Consider the following 22,460-nt stretch of genomic DNA (forward strand, 5'->3'; position numbering starts at 1 on the left):
GGAGCCCATACAGTGATTTTTTTCACTGTATTTTACAGCCGAATAAAGGTTGTTTCCCCTAGCCCATAACAGGTATATTTTCCCCTAAAAATGCTAATATTTTTGCTTAAAATGACTCGTGCTCTTCTTTACCAGAACCACGACTTAAAAAGCATCTGACTTATATCAACTAGAAGACAGAAATCTGTCCCTTTATATAGCCTATGCTATGTACCATGCATGTTAATATCATATTCTTTTTATCATTATCTTTGAATTTTATCTACATAATAAATAAAGTGCCAATGAGCCAGTCTATAGTCGATCGTTCTAAAACTTGTCCGTTGAGGGAGGTAACGACTGAGGCAGTGTCACTCACTTCCTTTCGCTCCGCCTCTGTTGAAGTTCGGCTCCGCCTTACATTGTCGCCAAATTTAATATGATGCTCCGGTATGCTAGCAGTTAGTCTTCGTTGATGGGACGGAAAGGAACCAGAACAACTTTGATCAATATCACTTGTCGAATCATTAAATTACAAGTTACAAAGCCTAAACCACGCCCACTATCAGAGAGGCAGTTCTCCCTTATTTTTTTACCATTAAGAAAGTACGCCAAACTGTGCGCACCGGTTACGCTACAGCCAGTAAGGGGAGATCACTGCAGAACAGTTCGTTCTCAAAATCATTCGAACATTTCACACCAATATTTAAATGGACATATTCTCGGCACATATTATCTTGAATTTATTTTTAGTATACCAAACATTTCAATTTTTTTTGTTATCCAATTCATTTTGCTTCGACCAGATGTTTCAATCTTTGTTGCAACAAGCAAACATTTCAGAATTTCAGACATGGCATTACTTTGTGAATTTATGCATAAGGTTCTACTTTATCACAAAAATATGCAACTAATTAATTATTAAACAATGAGCACATACCAAGAACATGGAAAATTGATTTGTGCTTCGGATATTCAACTGTAATAGAGAACGATTTTCAATGCTGATTGACTGTTCACATCATTTTGCGGTGTATTTGATGTGCAGCATCAACATTTAACTTGTAAACTTATGGATAGATAACAGGATAAAAACAAACTGAGAGAGCATAAATGAGTGTAAAAACACACATTACTGTTTAATAAATTTTACAAGAGAAGTAATTTTGATTATAAATGATGAGAGCTATTGCTTTAAATGGCAAGATCATATGATCACAACAGCAGTGCTAACAAAAATACATACCACTGAGTAAAAAATTTGTGAGACATGATGATGGCCGGCTGTTTACATCTACTGGAGTAATTCTATATGCACCTGTGCAAGCTGGTAAATCTGTAAAATATACAACTTCTTTACCAAGTCTTTTATGATTAGCTAAAAATTACATTACATAAGATGAATTCAGAGGTTACAGATTTTTATACATAAATTAGAACTGCCACTGTCATGGCGTGAATACCCCCGCATACCACTTTGTCAGAATCAACAGTAGTAATTTAGAGCTCAAGGACAACCTCCCAGCCAAATCTTAGGGAAGTAAGCCAGTGCATTGCTAAATTATGTATTCTACATATTTTTAGTGGCAAAGTGCCCTTTACCTTTGACCTACTGACCTCAAAACTGAAACTGCCACTGAATTACTTCAATACCCCCCCCCATTCATGCAGCTTTGCCTGGAGGTGTTTTATGATCAATAAATGAGAACACAAGAAAAGCATTGATGCAAAGCATCAAAGGGCTACGCCAAAAGAATTTGATCCAGGTTTGCACCTAAATACTTAACAAAAGATGTGTACTTTATAGTAGTACCATTACTGGATGTGACCATGTGACCTGGAAGCTAGGCCCAGTTTAAATTGAAACTTAAACCAAAAGAATAGACTCTGTCTTGCCAAGATTCAAAGACAATTTATAGTCAATTAACCAATCTTATAAGACTCATAATAATAAGAAAGAATTTCTTATATAATAAGAAAGAAATTCTTCAGATTTATTGTACCAGACACAAGGATTCCTGAGTCATCAGCATATAATCACAGGCACCAGTATCGGACTTGGGAAGAAAATTGTTAAAAAAAAAACTGTGTTCATAAAAACCAAAAAAAATGTAAATAATGACCCCCTTTAAGAATATACTTAGAATAATTAACTTAAAGTATATTTTTAATGGGGGTCATTATTTACATTTTATTTTGGTTTTTGACACTTTTGAGATGAACACAGTTTTTTTTTATCAATCTGGTCATATTTTTTCTTCCCAGGTCTGATACTCGTGGCTGTGCATATAAATAAAGCTTATTGCTTAGGGTTGCAGACATGTCATTGACATATATTAGACATAAAAGAGGACCTAAAATGAACATCAGGGGGACACCATAGGTACTCAGAGCAGTAGTAGAATGGGTACCAGCCACATCCACCAGCTGCTGTCTATCAGAGATAAGACTTAAACCATGTAAGAATGTCATTACATATGGCAGATGCTTGAAGTTTCATGAAGAAGAAGAAAAAGAGCTTCTTCATGTGCAGTATAGTGTGATCAACTGTATCAAATGCCCTTTGTAGATCTAAAAGTATCATGCAATACTGCCTTTGTACATTTCAAATTTATTGCAATCTGTTAAATGAATCAAACATGAATTGTGTCAGTTGAATAACCACTTCTAAACCCTGACTGAAACTGCCTGACGGGATATGGCATGTATGCTAGACAATAGTTTTGCCTCCTGTATTTCTAAATCAATATAAATTATTAATAATATGTTTCCCTTTTAATCACCTAGACATATTACAATAACAGAGAGTGCAGTCTTATCAGTGGACTCTCTACATTACCTACCTACACCTATTGCCAAGGCTAGAAGACCCCCGGTACTTGTTCCACCTATCCAGTCAAACATATCCTTGAGTGGTACTGACCATGACTCGAACCCATGACTTTCAAAAGACCAACTGAGCTATCCGGCCGGCTACACATTTTCTCTTCAATAATGAACAGTTCTAAACCACAACATATTTCCCCACTATATTGATTTGTGTCCTTGAATTTCTTATGTTTACAGAGCATAGTGAATTGAACTTATGCTTATATGCAGTCACAGGATGAGAAAACTTTTCAGCTTGACCAGAACTCGAACCTGTGACCCACAGAATAATGTACGGCAGCTGTAGCGATTAAGCTATCTGGCCACTTACATATTTTCTCCCCTAAATAGTGAACAGTTCTAAACCGTGACAGATACTTTTAGATTTTTAAATTAACAGATAATTAGTTCTTAATTAATAAATAAGAAAAAAAAAAACTTACATACTCATTGTCTTAATTAAAATAACAATTTATATATTATTGTATACAATAATAATTTTTACTAAAAAGGGCTTAGGCAGTTATTGGTTGTGCCATTATTTATAACAGGTCAATTTTAAAGTGAACATATTAACTGTGCTAATACATGTACAATATCTATTTTTTGTACAGATAAAAAACTAACCTTTTTTCTATGATTAGAAATTTTATGAAGCCTGATTTGTATTTTGCATCCAGGGCAAAAACATGAAAAATGCAACAAACAAACCACTTTGTGGTAGATTGTATTTCATGTTTTCATCTGGCGCCCAGTTACTTTTTGTACTATGTTGGTTTTCATGTGGCACAAATCACCCACAATAAATTTAGTGCACAAATTTATTCAAGGGCAAGTACAATCTACTCTATGTAAAGTCTGTAGTTGGGTTGACTCAGGAGACCTGGAGGTTGAGACCGGTGTCCCTCCATTACAAATAGATAAGACAGAAGCTGTCCTTTTCAAACTATGCACATGTTATTATGTTAAAATTAGAATAAGTTCTATTCAGAATATGATTTTTTGAGACTTTATTAATTATATTGCTTGATCCAAGTTTAAGGACATTTTCAGTCAATACATGTATTATCATTTATAACTTTAAATGAAAGTCTCATCCCTTTAATAATAATGACATAACTGTAACTCTTTAAATATTATAAGTTTCATCATATCAATATACTAAGATATACATGTATGCACATAACATTAATAATTCCCAGTTTCTATTAAATAAATATGAAATCCTAACATTAACATGCTTTTGATGACCTTACAACTGGTAAATTTTATACAACAAAAATAGTTTGATAAGTAATACCTAAGATTGACAGAAAAGAACAAATAATTTAGTAAACATGAGTTACTTCCCCTTAAAATAGAGAAAATCTGAAACCCAAAAGAACACCCTAAACAGCAAAATTATAGTTGTTGCAGGCTCAGTTTTATCAAGCCATGCAAATTAATGGTAAAGTATTCATAAAAGAATAGATGGCCATGTGACAGCAGTAATTGCAGAAAATCGGATAGCTTTCAACATCCGGATACTGGTACACTTTGTAAAAACAAACATTCTGCGCAACAGATAAACGTAATCAATAGGATAATCGTTTACAACAGTTCCATTACCTATCCTTATACTCATTTGCAGGTGAACTTTCTTCTTGTAGGACATTTTTGAAAATATATAAATGAATGAATGAATGGATACGGCATCAATGTAGACCACAACGATATTCGAAATCCGGGTTTTAGTATTGTCAATAAAACTAAGGGACTAGCTGTTAAACTTAACCTGCAATTTCGTGGAAATAATATCACAATTCACATGCGTTTTACATAAAGTTATTAAATACAAATATAACAACATATTTGTTTACTTGATTTTTACGAATCAAAATAAAACTGATTAACACAACATGATATTAACTGCTAATAATAACAGCTCCTTCCATAGGCCAAAATAAAAAGCATTCCATAAGAGACGCCGCCGCTCACCGGCGTCGCCAATAATAATATATAGTATAATTATTATATTATACTGTGAACAGGCATTCTTAAGCATTTGAGCAGACAAGCTTATTGTAATAAAAGCCCCTGTGACCTAAAATTATTGGGCGACAAGCTTTTTAAAGTCAAGGCCCCTGTGACCTTTGACCTGGTGACCTCAAAATCAATAGGGGTCATCTAATAATCATGACTAACCTCCATGCCAAATATGAAGACTGTGGGTCAAAGGAATCTTAAGTTATTGGGCGGACAAGCTTTTTGAAGTCAAGGCCCCTGTGACCTTGACCTTTGACCTGGTGACCTCAAAATCAATAGGGGTCATCTACTAATCATGACTAACCTCCATGCCAAATGTGAAGACTGTGGGTCAAAGGAATCTTAAGTTATTGGGCGGACAAGCTTTTTGAAGTCAAGTCCCCTGTGACGTTGACCTTCAACCTGGTGACCTCAAAATCATTAGGGGTCATCTACTTATCATGACTAACCTCCATGCCAAATATGAAGACTGTGGGTCAATTGAATGTTAAGTTATTGGGCAGACAAGCTTTTTTAAGTCAATGCCCCTGTGACCTTGACCTTTGACCTGGTAACCTCAAAATCAATAGGGGTCATCTTCTAATCATGACTAACCTCAATGCCAAATATGAAGACTGTGGGCCAAAGGAATCTTAAGTTATTGGGCGAACAAGAAAAAAACCGACGGACGCCCGACGGCCGAACAGCAGGACGGATAATCTGATTCCAGTATACCCCCCTTACAACTTTGTTGTGCAGGGGTATAATTACAGTATAATTATAATCAAGATAAAGAGTTACTAAGCCAGTGCATTGCTAAGTTATGTATTCTACATGCTTCAAATGTGAAAATGTCAAAATCAATACACTGCAAACTGGCATTCTTAAGCATTTGAGCAGACAAGCTTATTATAGTAAAAATCCCTCTGACTTGATCTTTGACACAGACACCTTAAATCAATATGGGTCATCTACTAGTCATAAACAATCTCAATACCAAATATGAAGACTGTTGACCAAAGCATTCTTAAGCAATTGAGCGGACAAACTTTTTGAAGTCAAGATCCCTGTGACCTTCACCTTTGACCCAGTGACCTCAAAATCAATAGGAGTCACCTGATGGTCAGAATCAACCTCCATGCCAAAAATGGAGGCTGTAGGTCAAAGGAATCTTAAGTTATTGGACGGACAAACTTTTTGAAGTCAAGGCCTCTGTGACCTTGACCTTTGACTCAGTGACCTCAAAATCAATAGGGGTCATCTAATAATCATGACTAACTGTCACAAAGTAAACCATTTTGTAAATGCTCAGAAGTGCTTTCAGTACTTTGATTTTTACATATATTGCGTAAATGTTCAGAAGTGCTCTCAGTACTAAATACAATGTAAATTATTATATATATACATCTTTTTGTAAAATTCAGAGTTATCGAGTAAAATTACTTATTTCAGTATTTTTATTTATTGCTTAAATTTCTTGATATCATTCCAAGCATTTTGATATATTTTTCATAAAATTTGGTCCAGTAATAAGAAAGTTAGATTTTTGAGATAAAGTGCAAATTTATTTATGGTCTATAAATTTGATATTACGGGCTTGTATATTTTGTTATACATGCGTTCTGGAATGCAAAAAAATTGTGAAAGTTATGTTTCACGCATTCTGCTCAGTGTAGCTATGCATATATATTGAACAATTTTAAACTCACATTTAGATGTGTAAAGATGCACAAGGTCATTATGACAGACACATTTATTTTTGTGGTGTAAATTTTTAAGCTTGCGCAAGGTAAATTTTTCTTTTCTTGTTGTTTTATTTATTAAATTTTTGTTATTTCAGAATATCGTAACTATTACATATTTGTTTTATTGAAATTTTATTTTGCATTTTGACAGTTATTTTTGTTCTCTAATTTTTCGTCTGCTGTAGATTTATGACTCTAGTGTTTAATTAATTACTTGAATATTTGTAATCTGTTTATTATCATTGATAGTTGTTGTAGGTATGGAAGGCCTTTAACGCCTTTAGTGCACGTTATTTTATCATGCATACGTTTCATGTATATTTACTAAAACAAGCAATTATCATAGTATTGCAAGCAATCCATAAGTCCCCTACCGGTTAGAACCCCAGCAACATTCTGATTGGCCATTCAATTTTACCAGTGAATGAATGACATGAATGAACTTAAATCTTTTGAGTTCTAATGTGTTAAGTTTCCATGCCTAGTAAGGAAATTATGTTTATACAACCTTGTCATATTATTACGATGTGGGATTTTAAAGTAAATCCTATAAGGAATGAAGAAGTTGGAGTGAAAAATACCAATTTCTCGAAAAAAATCTAAGTTCAAGGGGGACATAATTCTGGAAATAGTCTTGCTAGATTATTTAACCTTCTCAAAAATGTTGAGTGATAATAAGAAACATATATATGAAGTTTGAAGTAGATACATTAGGAAATAAAGAAGTTATTTAGAGTCGCTCACCAGAAACAACTGCTTTTCAGTGTTGGAATGTCAATATATTCTCATATTAAACTTGAGCATAGAATATGTTTAAACAATAATTTGAAGAAATGCCATGACCTGGGGCATTTAAGCTTTAGCTTAAACGGGGCTAATCAAATTAATATGAGCAAAATTGATAAAAAACTACCTAAAAATGCTACAAAGTTTGGTGATCATCTATCAATTATTTCTGTAGGAAATGATGTTCAAAGGTTTTTTTTTCTATTTTTAGCTTTAGTGGCCCCTAGAAGGGGCTAATCAAATAAACAAAAGCAAACTTGTTAAAAGATTACCCAAGAATGCTACAGACAAAGTTTGGTGATCATCCATCAATTAGTTCTGTAGAAATAGACAATTAAAGATATTTCTATTTTCAGCTTTTGCGGCCCCTAACAGGGGCCAATCAAATTAATAAAAGCAAACTTGATAAAAGACTACCCAACAATGCTACAGACAAAGTTTGGTGATCATCCATCAATTAGTTCTCTAGAAATAGACATTTAACAGTATTTCTATTTTTAGCTTTAGTGGCCCCTAAAAGGGGCCAATCAAATTAATATGAGCAAACTTGATAAAACACTACCCAAGAATGCTGTCGTCAAAATTTGGTGATCATCCATCAATTAGTTCTGTAGGAGAAGATGTTAAAGGTTTTTCTATTTTTAGCCCTAGAGACCCCTAAAAGGGGCCAATCAAAATAATATTAGCAAACTTGATAAAAGACTACCCAACAATGCTACAGACAAAGTTTGGTGATCATCCATCAATTAGTTCTGTAGAAATAGACATTTAAAGGTTTTTCTATTTTTAGCTTTAGCGGCCCCTAAAAAGGGGCAATCAAATTCATATGAGCAAACTTGATAAAAGACTACCCAAGAATGCTACAGACAAAGTTTGGTGATCATCCATCAGTTAGTTCTGTAGAAGATGATGTTTAAAGGTTTTTCTACTTTTAGCCCTAGAGACCCCTAAAAGGGCCAATCAAATTGATATGAGCAAACTTGATAAAACACTGCCTAAGAATGCTTTAGACAAAGTTTGGTGATCATCCATCAATTAGTTCTGTAGAAGAAGATGTTTAAAGGTTTTTCTAATCTGTTTATTATCATTGATAGTTGTTGTAGGTATGGAAGGCCGTTAACGCCAAGAGTGCACATTATTTTATCATGCATATGTTTCATGTATATTTACTAAAATAAGTTTTCATGTTCTTGTTTAATACAGTAAGTCTTTTATAATTAAGTCTGCTGCAGATGTTCTCTTTAAATAATTCTTATTTCTTTAAGTAATTTTCATATCACATCAATATCATTATTTTTTTGGTACGAAATAATATGGATTCGATTCAAGGAAGGATTTTGTCGATATTTAGGTGGCAACCGGTCTGGCTTTATGTTTTATATCTTACAATGTGCTACGATATATAATCAACGTTGAATTTATTACACCAGTGTGTATGGCGTTCCATAAGGGACATTATATTTTTAGAAGCTTTGCTTATAGGAATCCGACAAAGGTCGGACATACTTATACCCTTATATTTGTGTACCATGGATATTTACTGTGTTTATATTTTGTAGCTTCTACTCGGAGGATTCACCTTCAATTTTGTATCACACATGTATTCAACATAGCGACGATAGTGGATATTGTGACGTAACGACAGAGTCTTGGATATACACCCTGTAGACAGTACAGAATCGATCTTCCTGCTTTGAATGGGCCACATTTGGAGATTGTGACGTAGAGACCCCACATCCACAGTCTTGGATCTGCACTCTGTAGACAGCACAGAATGGATCTTCTGATTTGGATGGGTCACATCTCGAGCATCAGTGTATTTGTTTTAAGTTAAGCCACCGGGACAAAGTGACATAGTGTTATTCGACAGGACACGGAACTTTATTTATTTTGTTTACTCATTCATTCATTTAATTTCATTTATAAATAATCATTTATTTTTGTAATTATATTGTTAAATAGTTTCTGCCGAGTTGTGCTGTGTTCCACCGTAGTCCATAATGTGACACTAACCTCCATGCCAAATATGAAGACTGTAGGTCAAAGGAATCTTAAGTTTTTGGGCGGACAAGCTTTTTTTAGTCAAGGTCCCTGTGACCTTGACCTTTGACCCAGTGACCTCAAAATTGATAGGGATCTTCTACTAATCATGACTAACCTCCATGCCAAATATGAAGACTGTGGGTCAAAGGAATCTTAAGTTATTGGGCAGACAAGCTTTTTTTAGTCAAGGCCCCTGTCACCTTGACCTTTGACCCAGTGACCTCAATATCAATATGGGTCATCTACTAATCATGACTAACCTCCATGCCAAATATGAAGACTGTGGGTCAAAGGAATCTTTAAGTTATTGGACGGACAAGCATTTTTTAGTCAAGGCCCATGTGACCTTGACCTTTGACCTGGTGACCTCAAAATCCATAGGGATCATCTACTAATCATGACCAATCTAAATACTAAATATGAAGTCAAAGGAATCTTAAGGTATTGGGCGGACAAGGAAAAACTGACGGACGGCCGTTCTAACAGGAGAGTAATAATGTGGCTACTGTATTGTTCTCTCTATTGTTCTTTTTAGCCACACAAAAGAAAATAGCCAATTAAAAGCATTACGGAATGAATGACATCAAAGAGAAAGAACAGTTACCTATTGTCCCTCCAGCCACATAATTACTGTCCTGTGAGTGCGGGGAGATGAATGGACAGGGAGATGGCCGGACGGTCAAGCTGATTCCATTATACCCCCTTAAAAACTTCATTGTGGGGGAGTATAATAAGCAAAAGCAGAAAACTGTTGAATTGAATTTGATCTTTAAGGTCAAGGTCAGTTATGAAGGGCAAATTTACTTTTGTTTTTCTTCAAAGTCTTGCATTAGAGGTTGTTGTGTCCAAGAATAAAGATATCCCATTCACGAATACCAATTAAATAGTCAGTTTTAGCAAAATTCAAGCAAATTAAAAACGTTTGACCTTCAAAATCAAGATAACCAATAAGTCAATGTCAAGTTCAGTCTGGTCCTCTTAAAAGTCTTGTAAAAAGGGCTGTTGTGTCCAAATATAAAGTTTATTTACGTGTCAATAGGACACAGTTAATAGCATTTTTATCTCTTGACAAACTTGACCCTGGTGTTTAGCATAACACCCTGATGAAGACAGCTGCCAAATGTTTTGACAACATATTAATGAATAAGAAAGCTTAGTAATAAGCAGATCTGTGGACAAACTCAATACTTGATTTAACCTTGACCATAAACATGTGGATGTGGGTCCTGCACATAACAAATTGTCTACTCATAGTGGTCATGTGTACCAATTTATTTCAAGAACTCATTATGCTTGTAGAAATTATGGCCTAAACATGAAGTACATGTATACATTTTCTAACACACTTAACTTCACAGGGACAAGAGTAACACTATATCCCCCAATTCACATTCCCCTAAAATTATGGCAAGGTCATAATTATTATGATCAACATTAAGTTTTTGGGTTTGCAACATCAGGAAAACCATAACTATCAGAAAAGTTTGAATATCTTTACAGTAAAAATTTTTAATGTCTAACTGAAATGAATAGGTGTTCCTCATGAATGACTACTACTTCTTCAGGAAGACCACCCTATATACACTTTTGCCTATACTAAACAAGAGCCATATATATAATATATGTATAATTTAACCCAAGAAATATGGTGCTATATCAGTCAAATATATTTCATATTTGTAAAAAATAAATATGAAATATTAATATGAAAGTGGGCAGAGTCAAAAGTCATATTCATTTTAAGGGACTTCTTTCGCCATTTTGTCTGAAACATCTGATAAATAAAAACAACTTTTTTTTTACCTTTAATTTTACTTTTCAGATATTTATTATATTTTTTTTATTGATTTTTGTGTAGATATTGATCTTTTAGTAACATACTGTCCAACATTTTTGGGAAATCAATGTAAGTCATATGAATAGAAGCAAAACAAGAGTCACTGGCTTCTAAATTAAAGGACTAGAATATTAAATACATTCAGATACTAAGCTTGCCTTAAACATGATGATGATAAGTAATAATGTGTGTAAGATATACAGTCAGTGCACTCGTATATTAATCATTGATACATTTCAGGTAATGTGTGTAAGATATACAGTCAGTGTACTTGTATATTAATCATTGACAGATTTTCTGTAATGTCTGTAAGATGTACAGTCAGTGCATTCCTATATTAATCATTGACAGTTTTTCTGTAATGTCTGTAAGATATACAGTCAATGCATTCGTATATTAATCATTGACAGATTTTCTGTAATGTCTGTAAGATATACAGTCAGTGCATTCGTATATTAATCATTGACAGATTTTCTGGTAATGTCTGTAAGATATACAGTCAGTGCATTCCTATATTAATCATTGACAGATTTTCTGTAATGTCTGTAAGATATACAGTCAGTGCACTCGTATATTAATCATTGACACATTTCTGGTTATGTGTGTAAGATATACAGTCAGTGCATTCCTATATTAATCATTGACAGATTTTCTGTAATGTCTGTAAGATATACAGTCAGTGCATTCGTATATTAATCATTGACAGATTTTCTGTAATGTCTGTAAGATATACAGTCAGTGCATTCGTCACAATATTAATCATTGACAGATTTCTGGTAATATGTGTAAAATTTACAGTCAGTGCATTCGTATATTAATCATTGACAGATTTTCTGTAATGTCTGTAAGATATACAGTCAGTGCATTCTTATATTAATCATTGATACATTTCTGGTAATATGTGTAAGATATACAGTCAGTGCTCTTGTATATTAATCATTGACAGATTTTCTGGTAATGTCTGTAAAATATACAGTCAGTGCACTTGTATATTAATCATTGATACATTTCTGGTAATGTGTGTAAGATATACAGTCAGTGCACTCGTATATTAATCATTGACAGATTTTCTGGTAATGTCTGTAAGATATACAGTCAGTGCACTCGTATATTAATCATTGACAGATTTTCTGGTAATGTCTGTAAGATATACAGTCAGTGCACTTGTATATTAATCATTGACAGATTTTCTGGTAATGTCTGTAAGATATACAGTCAGTGCACTTGTATATTAATCATTGATACATTTCTGGTAATATGTGTAAGATATACAGTCAGTGCACTTGTATATTAATCATTGACAGATTTTCTGGTAATGTCTGTAAGATATACAGTCAGTGCACTTGTATATTAATCATTGATACATTTCTGGTAATGTGTGTAAGATATACAGTCAGTGCACTCGTATATTAATCATTGCCAGATTTTCTGGTAATGTCTGTAAGATATACAGTCAGTGCACTCGTATATTAATCATTGACAGATTTTCTGGTAATGTCTGTAAGATATACAGTCAGTGCACTCGTATATTAATCATTGATACATTTCTGGTAATGTGTGTAAGATATACAGTCAGTGCACTCGTATATTAATCATTGATACATTTCTGGTAATGTCTGTAAGATATACAGTCAGTGCACTTGTATATTAATCATTGCCAGATTTTAAGCAATGTATGTAAGATGATTTTGTTTGCTCCAAAAATATAGTTTGAACTCAATTTAGTGTTGTTAATTACATGATCCCTCTAATATATATTAAGTTTAAGTTTATTTATTAGTTACTTATTAGTTATATGAACATTAAGCAATAAATACTACTATTTTCCATTGCAATTGTCAAAAATTAAATGTGTATAGGATAAACAATGTTTCATAATTGGTTTTTAATTGGAGTTCATATTTTTCTTATACTTGCCATCTATTCGTGGAACAAATATTTTGAGCTGTATTGTATATATAATAGTGTGAGACCGTCATTTGAAGTGTCTTGTGTATATATAATATACTGAACATCATAGCTCAAAATTTTTCTCAATGACGTATGTGATGTAAGATCATGTTATATTGAAGACATAAAATATACAAACATTAATAATTATGAAAGGATGTAAATGTAATTTTATTGGAGCAGATGCACAACTAATTCGTTGTTGTCAGCGCATTCTTAGAAAAATCAGTCATCAGTCAATAAGCTACTCTGCAAATGGACTCTACACTAAAACCATTTCTTGTAATAAAAAAAACCCAAAACAAAAAAACAACAAAACGAAATACAACATTTTGTTCATCTTTCAAGTACTGGACATGGGAGCTTTTGGTATAGAACAATTTTTCCATGATTATGATAAAAAAATAGGGAAATGTTAAGAGCAGACACATGAGGTTTGCATGTTTTAAGAGCAATTAATGTACGGATTCCTAGTGCCTTTAGCAACTACATGAGACACATCTCAAGGGATTATATGTAAACAGGCTGATTAACTTTCAATGTACAAAATAATTTTCATCAACAATTAAATGAATAAATGTTAAACACAGCGCCTGGACAATATATGTGCACTATTTTTCGATGAAAACAACATTCCATGTAAATTTCTGATCAACGCAAGTCCATAATTCTGAAGAGTTATTCTAAAAAACCTTTCTGGAGATGTTTATAGAAAGAAAAGAAAAACACGTAGGCATGAAAATTGCTTTGGTAGTCTTCGGAAAAAAATACTTAGAGATTTATTTCGAGAAACAGATGTCCGCTTCATTTTTTGTTTTGTTTTGCAAAAGACTGTCATTTTAAATGTTGGTATACTGAAAAGATTTATTCCATATCTTTCACTTCTATGCAGTCTAAGAAATTATTTTCTTTTATAAAAGGCATGCATGACTAAGTGCGATTTGGAGAATCAACGCGATTATTTTACAATGTTACATAACCAAAACGCAGTCGTACTGCGCCGCTAATTTCATTGTTTCTTGTCTGGTTTTGCAACATGATTACTCAATCTAACAATAACAAGATATGTTTGTAAAACATGTATGCCCCCTATCGGCAGCCAATTAGTCATGTGATCAGGTTATTATGCATGACTTCTGACCCAGTGAACAATTAATAAGGGTTATCTAGTATCCACTGGTCATGACTAGTCACAAGGTAATACTAATTGTGCAGCAATTTAAATTATTACAAATGTTACCAAATAATATATGCATAAATTTTATGAATCATGTAGGCCTCATTAATGACAGCCAAGTTGTTATATTACATAAGACCTTCAAATGTGTATACCAAAAGAATTTTTAGTTTAATATAAAAATATCAATCAAGGCAACTAAAGTTGTTGAGTTATTGGTCAGAAACCGTCATTAAGTACAAGGTCAATATGACATTGACCCCATGACCCCAAAATCAATAGGGGTCATCTACTGGTCATGACCAATCATCATACCAAGTTTGAAGTTTCTAGGCGTAAGCATTCTTTAGTTATTGATTGGAAACTGTTTTTACCAACAAGGTCAATGTGACCTTGACCTTTGACCTCTTGACCCCAAAATCAATAGGGGTCATGACCAATTACCATACCAAGTTTGAAGTACCTAGGCCTAAGTGTTCTTTAGTTATTGATCGGAAACCATTCTTACCTACAAGGTCAATTTGACCTTGACCCCTTGACATCAAAATCAATAGGGGTCATCTGCTGGTCATGACCAATCACCATACCAAGTTTGAAGTTCCTAGGGCTAAGCCTTCTTTAGTTATTGATCCGAAACCGTTTTTACCTACAAGGTCAATGTGACCTTGAACCCTTGACCCCGAAATCAATAGGGGTCATCTGCTAGTCATGACCAATAACCATACCAAGTTTGAAGTTTCTAGGCCTAAGCGTTCTTTAGTTATTGATCGGAAACTGTTTTTACCTACAAGGTCAATGTGACCTTGATCTTTGACCCCTTGACCCCAAAATCAATAGGGGTCATCTGCTGGTCATGACCAATCACCATACCACGTTTGAAGTTCCTAGGCCTAAGCGTTCTTTAGTGATTGATCGGAAACCTTTTTTACCTACAAGGATAATGTGACCTTTGACCTTTTGACCCCAAAATCAATAGGGGTCATCTACCTGGTCATGACCAATCACAATACCAAGTTTGAAGTTCCTAGACCTAAGCGTTCTTTAGTTGTTGATCGGAAACCGTTTTTACCTACAAGGTCAATGTGACCTTGACCTTTGACCCCTTGACCCCAAAATCAATAGGGGTCATCTGCTGGTCATGACCAATCACCATACCAAGTTTGAAGTTCCTAGGCCTAAGCATTCTTTAGTTATTGATCGGAAACTGTTTTTACCTACAAGGTCAATGTGACCTTGACCTTTGACCCCTTGACCCTAAAATCAATAGGGGTCATCTACTGGTCATGACCAATCACCATACCAAGTTACAAGTTCCTAGGCCTTAGCGTTCTTTAGTTACTAGTATCACTCGGAAACCATTTGGTCTACGGACCGACAAATGCAAAGCAATATACCCCCTCTTCTTTGAATTAGGGGCATAATAAGATAAAGATTGTTACTGCTTCAAATATAAAAGGTGTTGCTTTGGAAACTGAATGTAGAAAATCGGTAAGAAATCATGGCGCCTCTTCAGTTCTTTTTTAATAATTTTTTAAGTTTTTAGTATAGAACCAAAATTAAGATTTTTACCTTATTTCGATAGAAAATCAGAAAATAGTTTCTAACAATTAAATATCACAACTAATAACTTAAAATGTTGATCTCTTGCATAAATTCCGAGCATATTGGTAAGCCGGGAAAATGTACCGAGGAAAGTCGGGACAGTATCACCTTTAAATTCTTACCACCTTTTAAACAATTTTCATTAATGTACTATAGAAAGAAATTTAAAATTATTGTCTTTAAAATAAATCATAAAGTATATTGATGATTATAAATTGACAGGGGGGCCATTGGTCCCAATGCGCTCACCTGAGTACTAAATGCAATTGATATACAAAAATGAAGTTACCAGGTCTTAAATTCAATTTTGACCCTAGGGCTATAAATTGAACAATCTTGGTAGAGTTCCACTACACAATGCTGCATGCCAAAAATCTAGCCTCTAGCCTTTGTCATTTCAGAGTAGAAGATGTTTTAAGTTTTCACGATATACATAAGGAAAACCTATGACCCCCGGGGCCGGGCCAATTTTGACCCCAGGTCTATAATTTGAACAATTTTGGTAGAGACCTATAGATGATATTATATACCAAATATCTAAGCTCTAAGCCTTGTACCTTCAAAAAAGAAGATTTTTTAAGTTTTAACAATATACATATAAAGAAAACCTATGACCCCCTGGGGCGGGGCCAATTTTGACCCAAGGGCTATAATTTAAACATATTTGGTAGAGGACCTAAAGGTGATATTACATACCAAATATCTAAGCTCTAAGCCTGATGTACCTTCAGACAAGAAGAATTTTTATGTTTTTATTATATACATATAAGGAAAACCTATGACCCCACTGGGCGGGGCAATTTTGACACCATGGCTATAATTTGAACAACTTTGGTAGAGGACCTATAGATAATATCATATACCAAATATCTAAGGTCTAAGCCTTGTTCCTTCGAACAAGAAGAATTTTTAAGTTTTTACTATGAACATATATTAAGGCAAACCTATGACCCCCCTGGGGCAGGGCCAATATTGACCCCAGGGCTATAATTTGAACAACTTTGGTAGGGGGCCTATAGGTGATATTACATACCAGAAAATCTAAGCTCTAAGCATTGTATCTTCAGACAATAAGATTCTTTGAGTTTTTATTATATACATATAAGGAAAATCTATGACCCCCGGGGCGGGGCCAATTTTGACCCCAGGGCTTTAATTTGAACAATTTTGGTAGAGGACCTAAAGATAATATTATATACCAAATATCTTAGCTCTAAGCCTTGTACCTTCAAACAAGAAGAATGTTTAAGCTTTTACTATATACGTATAAGGAAAACCTATGACCTCCTTGGGCGGGGCCAATAGTGACCCCAGGGCTATTATTTGAACAACTTTGGTAGAGGACCTATAGGTGATATTACATACCAAATATCTAAGCTCTAAGCTTTGTACCTTCAGACAAGAAATTTTTTAAAGTTTTTATTATATACATATAAGGAAAACCTATGACCCATGGGGCGGGGCCAATTTTGACCCCAGCGCTATAATTTGAACATCTTTGGTAAAGGACCTATAAATAATATTATATAACAAATATCTTATAGATAATATTATATACCAAATATCTAAGCTCTCAGCCATGTACCTTCAAACAAGAAGAATTTTTAAGTTTTAAATATATAAATATAAGGAAAACCTATGACCTTGGGGTGGGGCCAATTTTGACCCCAGGGCTATAATTTCAACAACTTTGGTGGAGGACCTTAAGATAATATTATATACCATATATCTAAGCTCTAAGCCTTGTACCTTTAAACAAGTATAATTTTTAAGTTTTTACTATGTACATATACGGAAAATCTATGACCCTCTGGGGCTGGGCCAATTTTGACCCCAGGGCTATAATTTGAACAACTTTGGTAGAGGACCTATAGGTGATATCATATACCAAATATCAAAACTCTAGGCCTTGTACTTTCAGACAGAAAGATTTTTTAATTTTGCATTTTTTAAACTCCTTTTCTGGCCTTGTGACCTACTTATGCAACAGACCGGAACCATTTGAACAACTTTGGCAGGGGACCACCCAAGGATCATTCCTGTGAAGTTTGGTTGCTGTGCAGTCAATGGTTTCTGAGGAGATGTTGTTTAAAGAAATTGTTGACGACGCACAATGGATGGTGGGGGATCACAAGAGCTCACCATGAGCATGTTGTGCTCAGGTGAGCTAAAAACAAAACATTTTTCCGTTTTAGGCAGGAAAACATTTTAGGACAATTTTATTTCATAAATGTAAATCAGGAATTTTATTCATTTTATTAAATATCTGTCTTAGATGTTTTGTCTCATTTATATAATTCTGACAACTTTACTATATTTATGATGTATTCATTCATGCTTGCATATACTACGATTTTATCAATGAACTGTTATTTTTGTTTTCTATAAAGGAATGTATTATTTCATGAAAATGAACGATTTTGGAACTTTCAAAGCATTAAAACAACTATGCAAACAATATTTTAAGGATGTGTAGTCGGAATGTAACAGTACTGCAGGATGAAGAACTAGTTTCTATAGCGTTTGTTTTTATCCGGAAGTGGATGTTGTTCGGTAGAGGCTTAACCTGTAACGCCTGTGGAGATTTAGTTAATAACTCTGTATACATTGCAAGCAATGTATACAAAAACCTAGTAATACTTACATAATATTATGCTCTTAATTATTACACTGGGCAGGCAATATTTGCTTGTCATAACTAATTTATACTACCTTCAAAAAGTAATAATAAATACATGAACAAAAGAGACAAGTGGCTTCAGATATTTCCAGTATAACATTCTGCCAATATAATGTTATATTTCTGTACTTCTGTTGTTTTATTTATTGCAGGCATAGCTTTTACAAAACCTATTAATAGCACAAAATGTACTTAAATTCATTATGAATATTTTCTAAAAGCAATTTGCATAAAGATTTATGCAAATAATTACTCAACTGAAACATTTAAGTTTAACTCAAGCAGCCATCTTGTTCTGCAGACTGAAATGTTTTAAGCCATTTCTGTACTGCCCATGAACTTTAACTTGAACTTAATAACATTTTGCCGTAGAATTGAGGAGGAAATGCTGTATAAAGCTGTTTCTGGTGACCATCTATTAAGATGTTTATCATTTCCTGTAAATGAACATGAACTTAACATTCCTGTAAAGTTTCATCTTTATCTGCCAAAAGGTGTGGAAAATGAGACTGTTTACGACTATGATGACCATCTTGTTTATAAGACAGAAATGACTTCAGCTTTTTTTAGTAACATTAAATATTTAATTTGATTAACAAAAATGGAATATTAAAAGGAGAACATGATTTTTTGCTGCATCGCTTGAAAATAATAAAACAAAATCTGACTAGGGTTTGAGATATTTCACACACTGAACAAGTAAAATTATTATTTGAAAGCAAATAATAGTAAAATGACAGTATGAAAGGATTTAGATTTGGTATAATATAACAAATAAAACATGGCCTTTCGGGCAAAATGCAAATTTACGGACTGGTTGGTCAGACCTCGGAAGGAATATGGCCCTCAGCTGCGCTTCAGGCCATATACCTTTCTCAGTCTGACCAACCAGTCCGTAAACTTGCATATTGCCCTCAAGCCCATGTTTTATTTGTTAAATAAAACCCTTGCAGGATACTGCTGATTACTGGTGTTTGATTCATTACTATTGGAAAAAAGAGTTTCATCTCTTTAAATAATATTGTAAATAATTGTGATAATAATCATCTGATAAAGTAGTCTATCACTACATTATAGTATGTATCATATATTATTATTACTGATAGGAGAGAAATAATAACAATGAAATGGTATCACATCCTTATCTATTTCTAAACACAATGATAATATAAGAATTATCTTTTCATGCAAACTTATTTTGCTTACATGTCTGCAGCATTATTTTGAACTCTACACTCCTAAATTATCCAGTCCAAAAACTACCTTATAATACTGTGAACCAAGCAATGCCATGCAAAGGTCTTTGGTATGTTACAATGGTCAATTCACTTATAAACAAGGAATTAAGCAACATGAAGTAAGAGTCATGGTGACCTGTGATAAAAGTCATTAATTTGTGAAACAAAATGCAAAGTTACAATGACAAGAAAGTTATCAGGTCAACAACAGCTGCTCCACAAAGGTGGGTTACTATATGGCCATTGGCAACATTGCAGGAAGGTATCATGTGCCTCATAAGAAAGATTTATTAAGGTAAATGGCTCAGATAATGACTTTTTCATCATATCTTAAAGTAAAACATACAGTGTATTTTTTCAGGTAATATGTCAACATATAAGTAATACAAGACAATCAAACATAATCACTTGCTGTCATTTTCATTAAAAGAATCAGTTAAATAAAGTTTGCAATTAGTTAGGAAAATAAAACTTGACCTGTGTTTTGATAGTATATACTTGCATGCCACATTCAGTTAAATCCTTTCAAAGTTATTCTGTGTAAACTGAAAAGGTCAAGGTCACATCTGAATAATTTGCATGTCAGTTGTCGTATGTGTTCTTTTGTCCAAGTCACTAACTTGACGTTGACAGTCAAGGCCAAGAAAAAATCAAGGTCTTACAAAAATACAGTTGACTCTCTGTAACTCGAAATCCAGGGGACTGGGCAATTTACTTTGAGAGAAACGGAATTTGAGTAACAATGGATCTGCCGCCATTTCATTGGCATTCGTACATGTATATACATGTGCCTGATTGAATGTGGAAAGAAGTAGGTTTGTTAGTGTTGATAGAGGCAATGCTGCAATATTTAACCGTTGAAATGAAAGTAAATCACTTACAACTACAAATTATAAATGAACAAAAATATATTATACAAAATTTAATGCATGAATATCAAAAGTGAAACACAAACACAAACATTCGTAGCAATCATATAAATGCAAGTTTGTCAGTATTCATCAGTAAAGCACAAGTTTTTAATAAGCACTCATGACAATTCATTACAATAACAAGAGGGCCATGATGGCCCTATATCGCTCACCTTAAGGAATAGATCTTAAAAGTATTTTTCTTTTTAAAAACAAGCAACAGGTTTATAAAATTCTTTAATGTCATTTAAAGGTTAGTGTCAAATGTAAAGTATTTTTGGCCAACAGCAACAGGAATGCAAACAAGTGTATAGAAATATCTCTGTTTTCTTTTTGTTAAAGTACGGGTTGCTAAAAAATACACCCCTTGTAGTGTGTTTAAATCATGAAATTTTAACAATGACATCATAATTAACAAGACGAAGTACAAATTTGGATAATACTTCAATAAAAATGGGTAAAAGACAAAAATGGCTGGGTTGCATTTGTATACCAAATAACATGACTCATGAGGCTGTGATGTTACAAAAATTTCATACAATTGACCATTAATGTCAAACATTTAACTAAGTCGGAAAACAGGAAGTGGATAAGCGATAAACCTGAACTTTCGACCACGTGTTAATGCAGTCACAATACCAAATATCAAGAGGCTGTGATATGTAGTTGCTGAGAAAACTGTTACGGAAATTTCCTTCCATTTACAATTAATGCCGAAAATTTAACTAAGTCAGAAACGGGAAGTGGATGAGCCACCTACCTATGTGACTACATGTTAATGCTGTATACCAAATATCAAAAGGCTGTGATAAGTAGTTGCTGAGAAAATTGTTACGAAAAATTCCTACCATTGACCATTATTATGAATTTAACTAAGTCAGTAAACATGAAGTGGATGAGTGACAGACCTGAAATCAAATCCCATGGTATGGGACAATGTGTTAATGCTGTATACTAAATATCATGAGGCTCTGATAAATAGTTGCTGAGAAAACTTTTACCAAAAATGGCCCAACCAATTCGCCTGCCTGCCCGTAATCAAGTCTCAATACATGATGGCAGGGTCTTTCAAATAGAAAGCTCTATTTGAAAGACCCTGATGATGGTAAACAGTATTTTTTTTGCATATAATTATGTAAATTTTAAAAAAAAATTGAAAGTGTTTACTCAGGGGTATCATGATGGGGACAGGATCTAACCCACAAGCATGTGGTTTATCATATTAGAACACTCCTTTCTACAAAAACTTCTTCCTGTTCACATGAGTGGCTCTATACACAGGTTTAATTGTAAAATTAAATCTTGTAAAATGTTTGGGAAGTCATTTTGAGTAGATTTTCAAGTTTAAATTGATAAATATTGTGAGGTTAGGTAATTTTTAAATTACGTAAGCTTCTTGCTTAGTTAACAAAAAGACCGCCTCCGTGGTCGAGGGGTTAGAGTCGATGACTTCTAATCCAGTTACCTCTCTGGCGTGGGTTCGATCCCCGGGAGATGCTTTGGTAGTTTAGCTCGGAGGAAGGTAGTCTAGTACTGGTGTAACTCTCCAGGAACGATGGTTAAGAAACTACCCGCCTATATGACTGGATTACTGTTGGAAAAAGGCGTAAAATGAAACAAACAAACAAACAAAATAGTTA

The 22,460-nt window shown here is 33.8% G+C and overlaps 1 protein-coding gene across 2 annotated transcripts in view; it reads right to left on the reverse strand.

Moving 5' to 3' along the window:
* Nucleotides 1-22,460, reverse strand: part of LOC132725733 (integrator complex subunit 13-like) — an 86,084-nt gene that overhangs the window by 62,306 nt on the left and 1,318 nt on the right. Inside the window, exons 1-2 of one of the 2 annotated variants that reach the window (XM_060710920.1) lie at nt 2,823-2,898; nt 1,226-1,315 (exon numbers count right to left, since the gene is read on the reverse strand). In XM_060710920.1, the coding sequence (XP_060566903.1) occupies nt 1,226-1,315; nt 2,823-2,883 (151 nt within the window). In that variant the 5' untranslated portion in view covers nt 2,884-2,898. Of the gene's footprint in view, nt 1-1,225; nt 1,316-2,822; nt 2,899-22,460 lie in introns of those variants that run through there. The other variant, XM_060710921.1, reaches the window with a different exon arrangement.

This window comes from Ruditapes philippinarum, unplaced genomic scaffold, assembly GCF_026571515.1.
Source record: "Ruditapes philippinarum isolate M1 unplaced genomic scaffold, ASM2657151v2 ctg884_1_1_1_1, whole genome shotgun sequence".
NCBI lineage: Eukaryota > Metazoa > Mollusca > Bivalvia > Venerida > Veneridae > Ruditapes > Ruditapes philippinarum.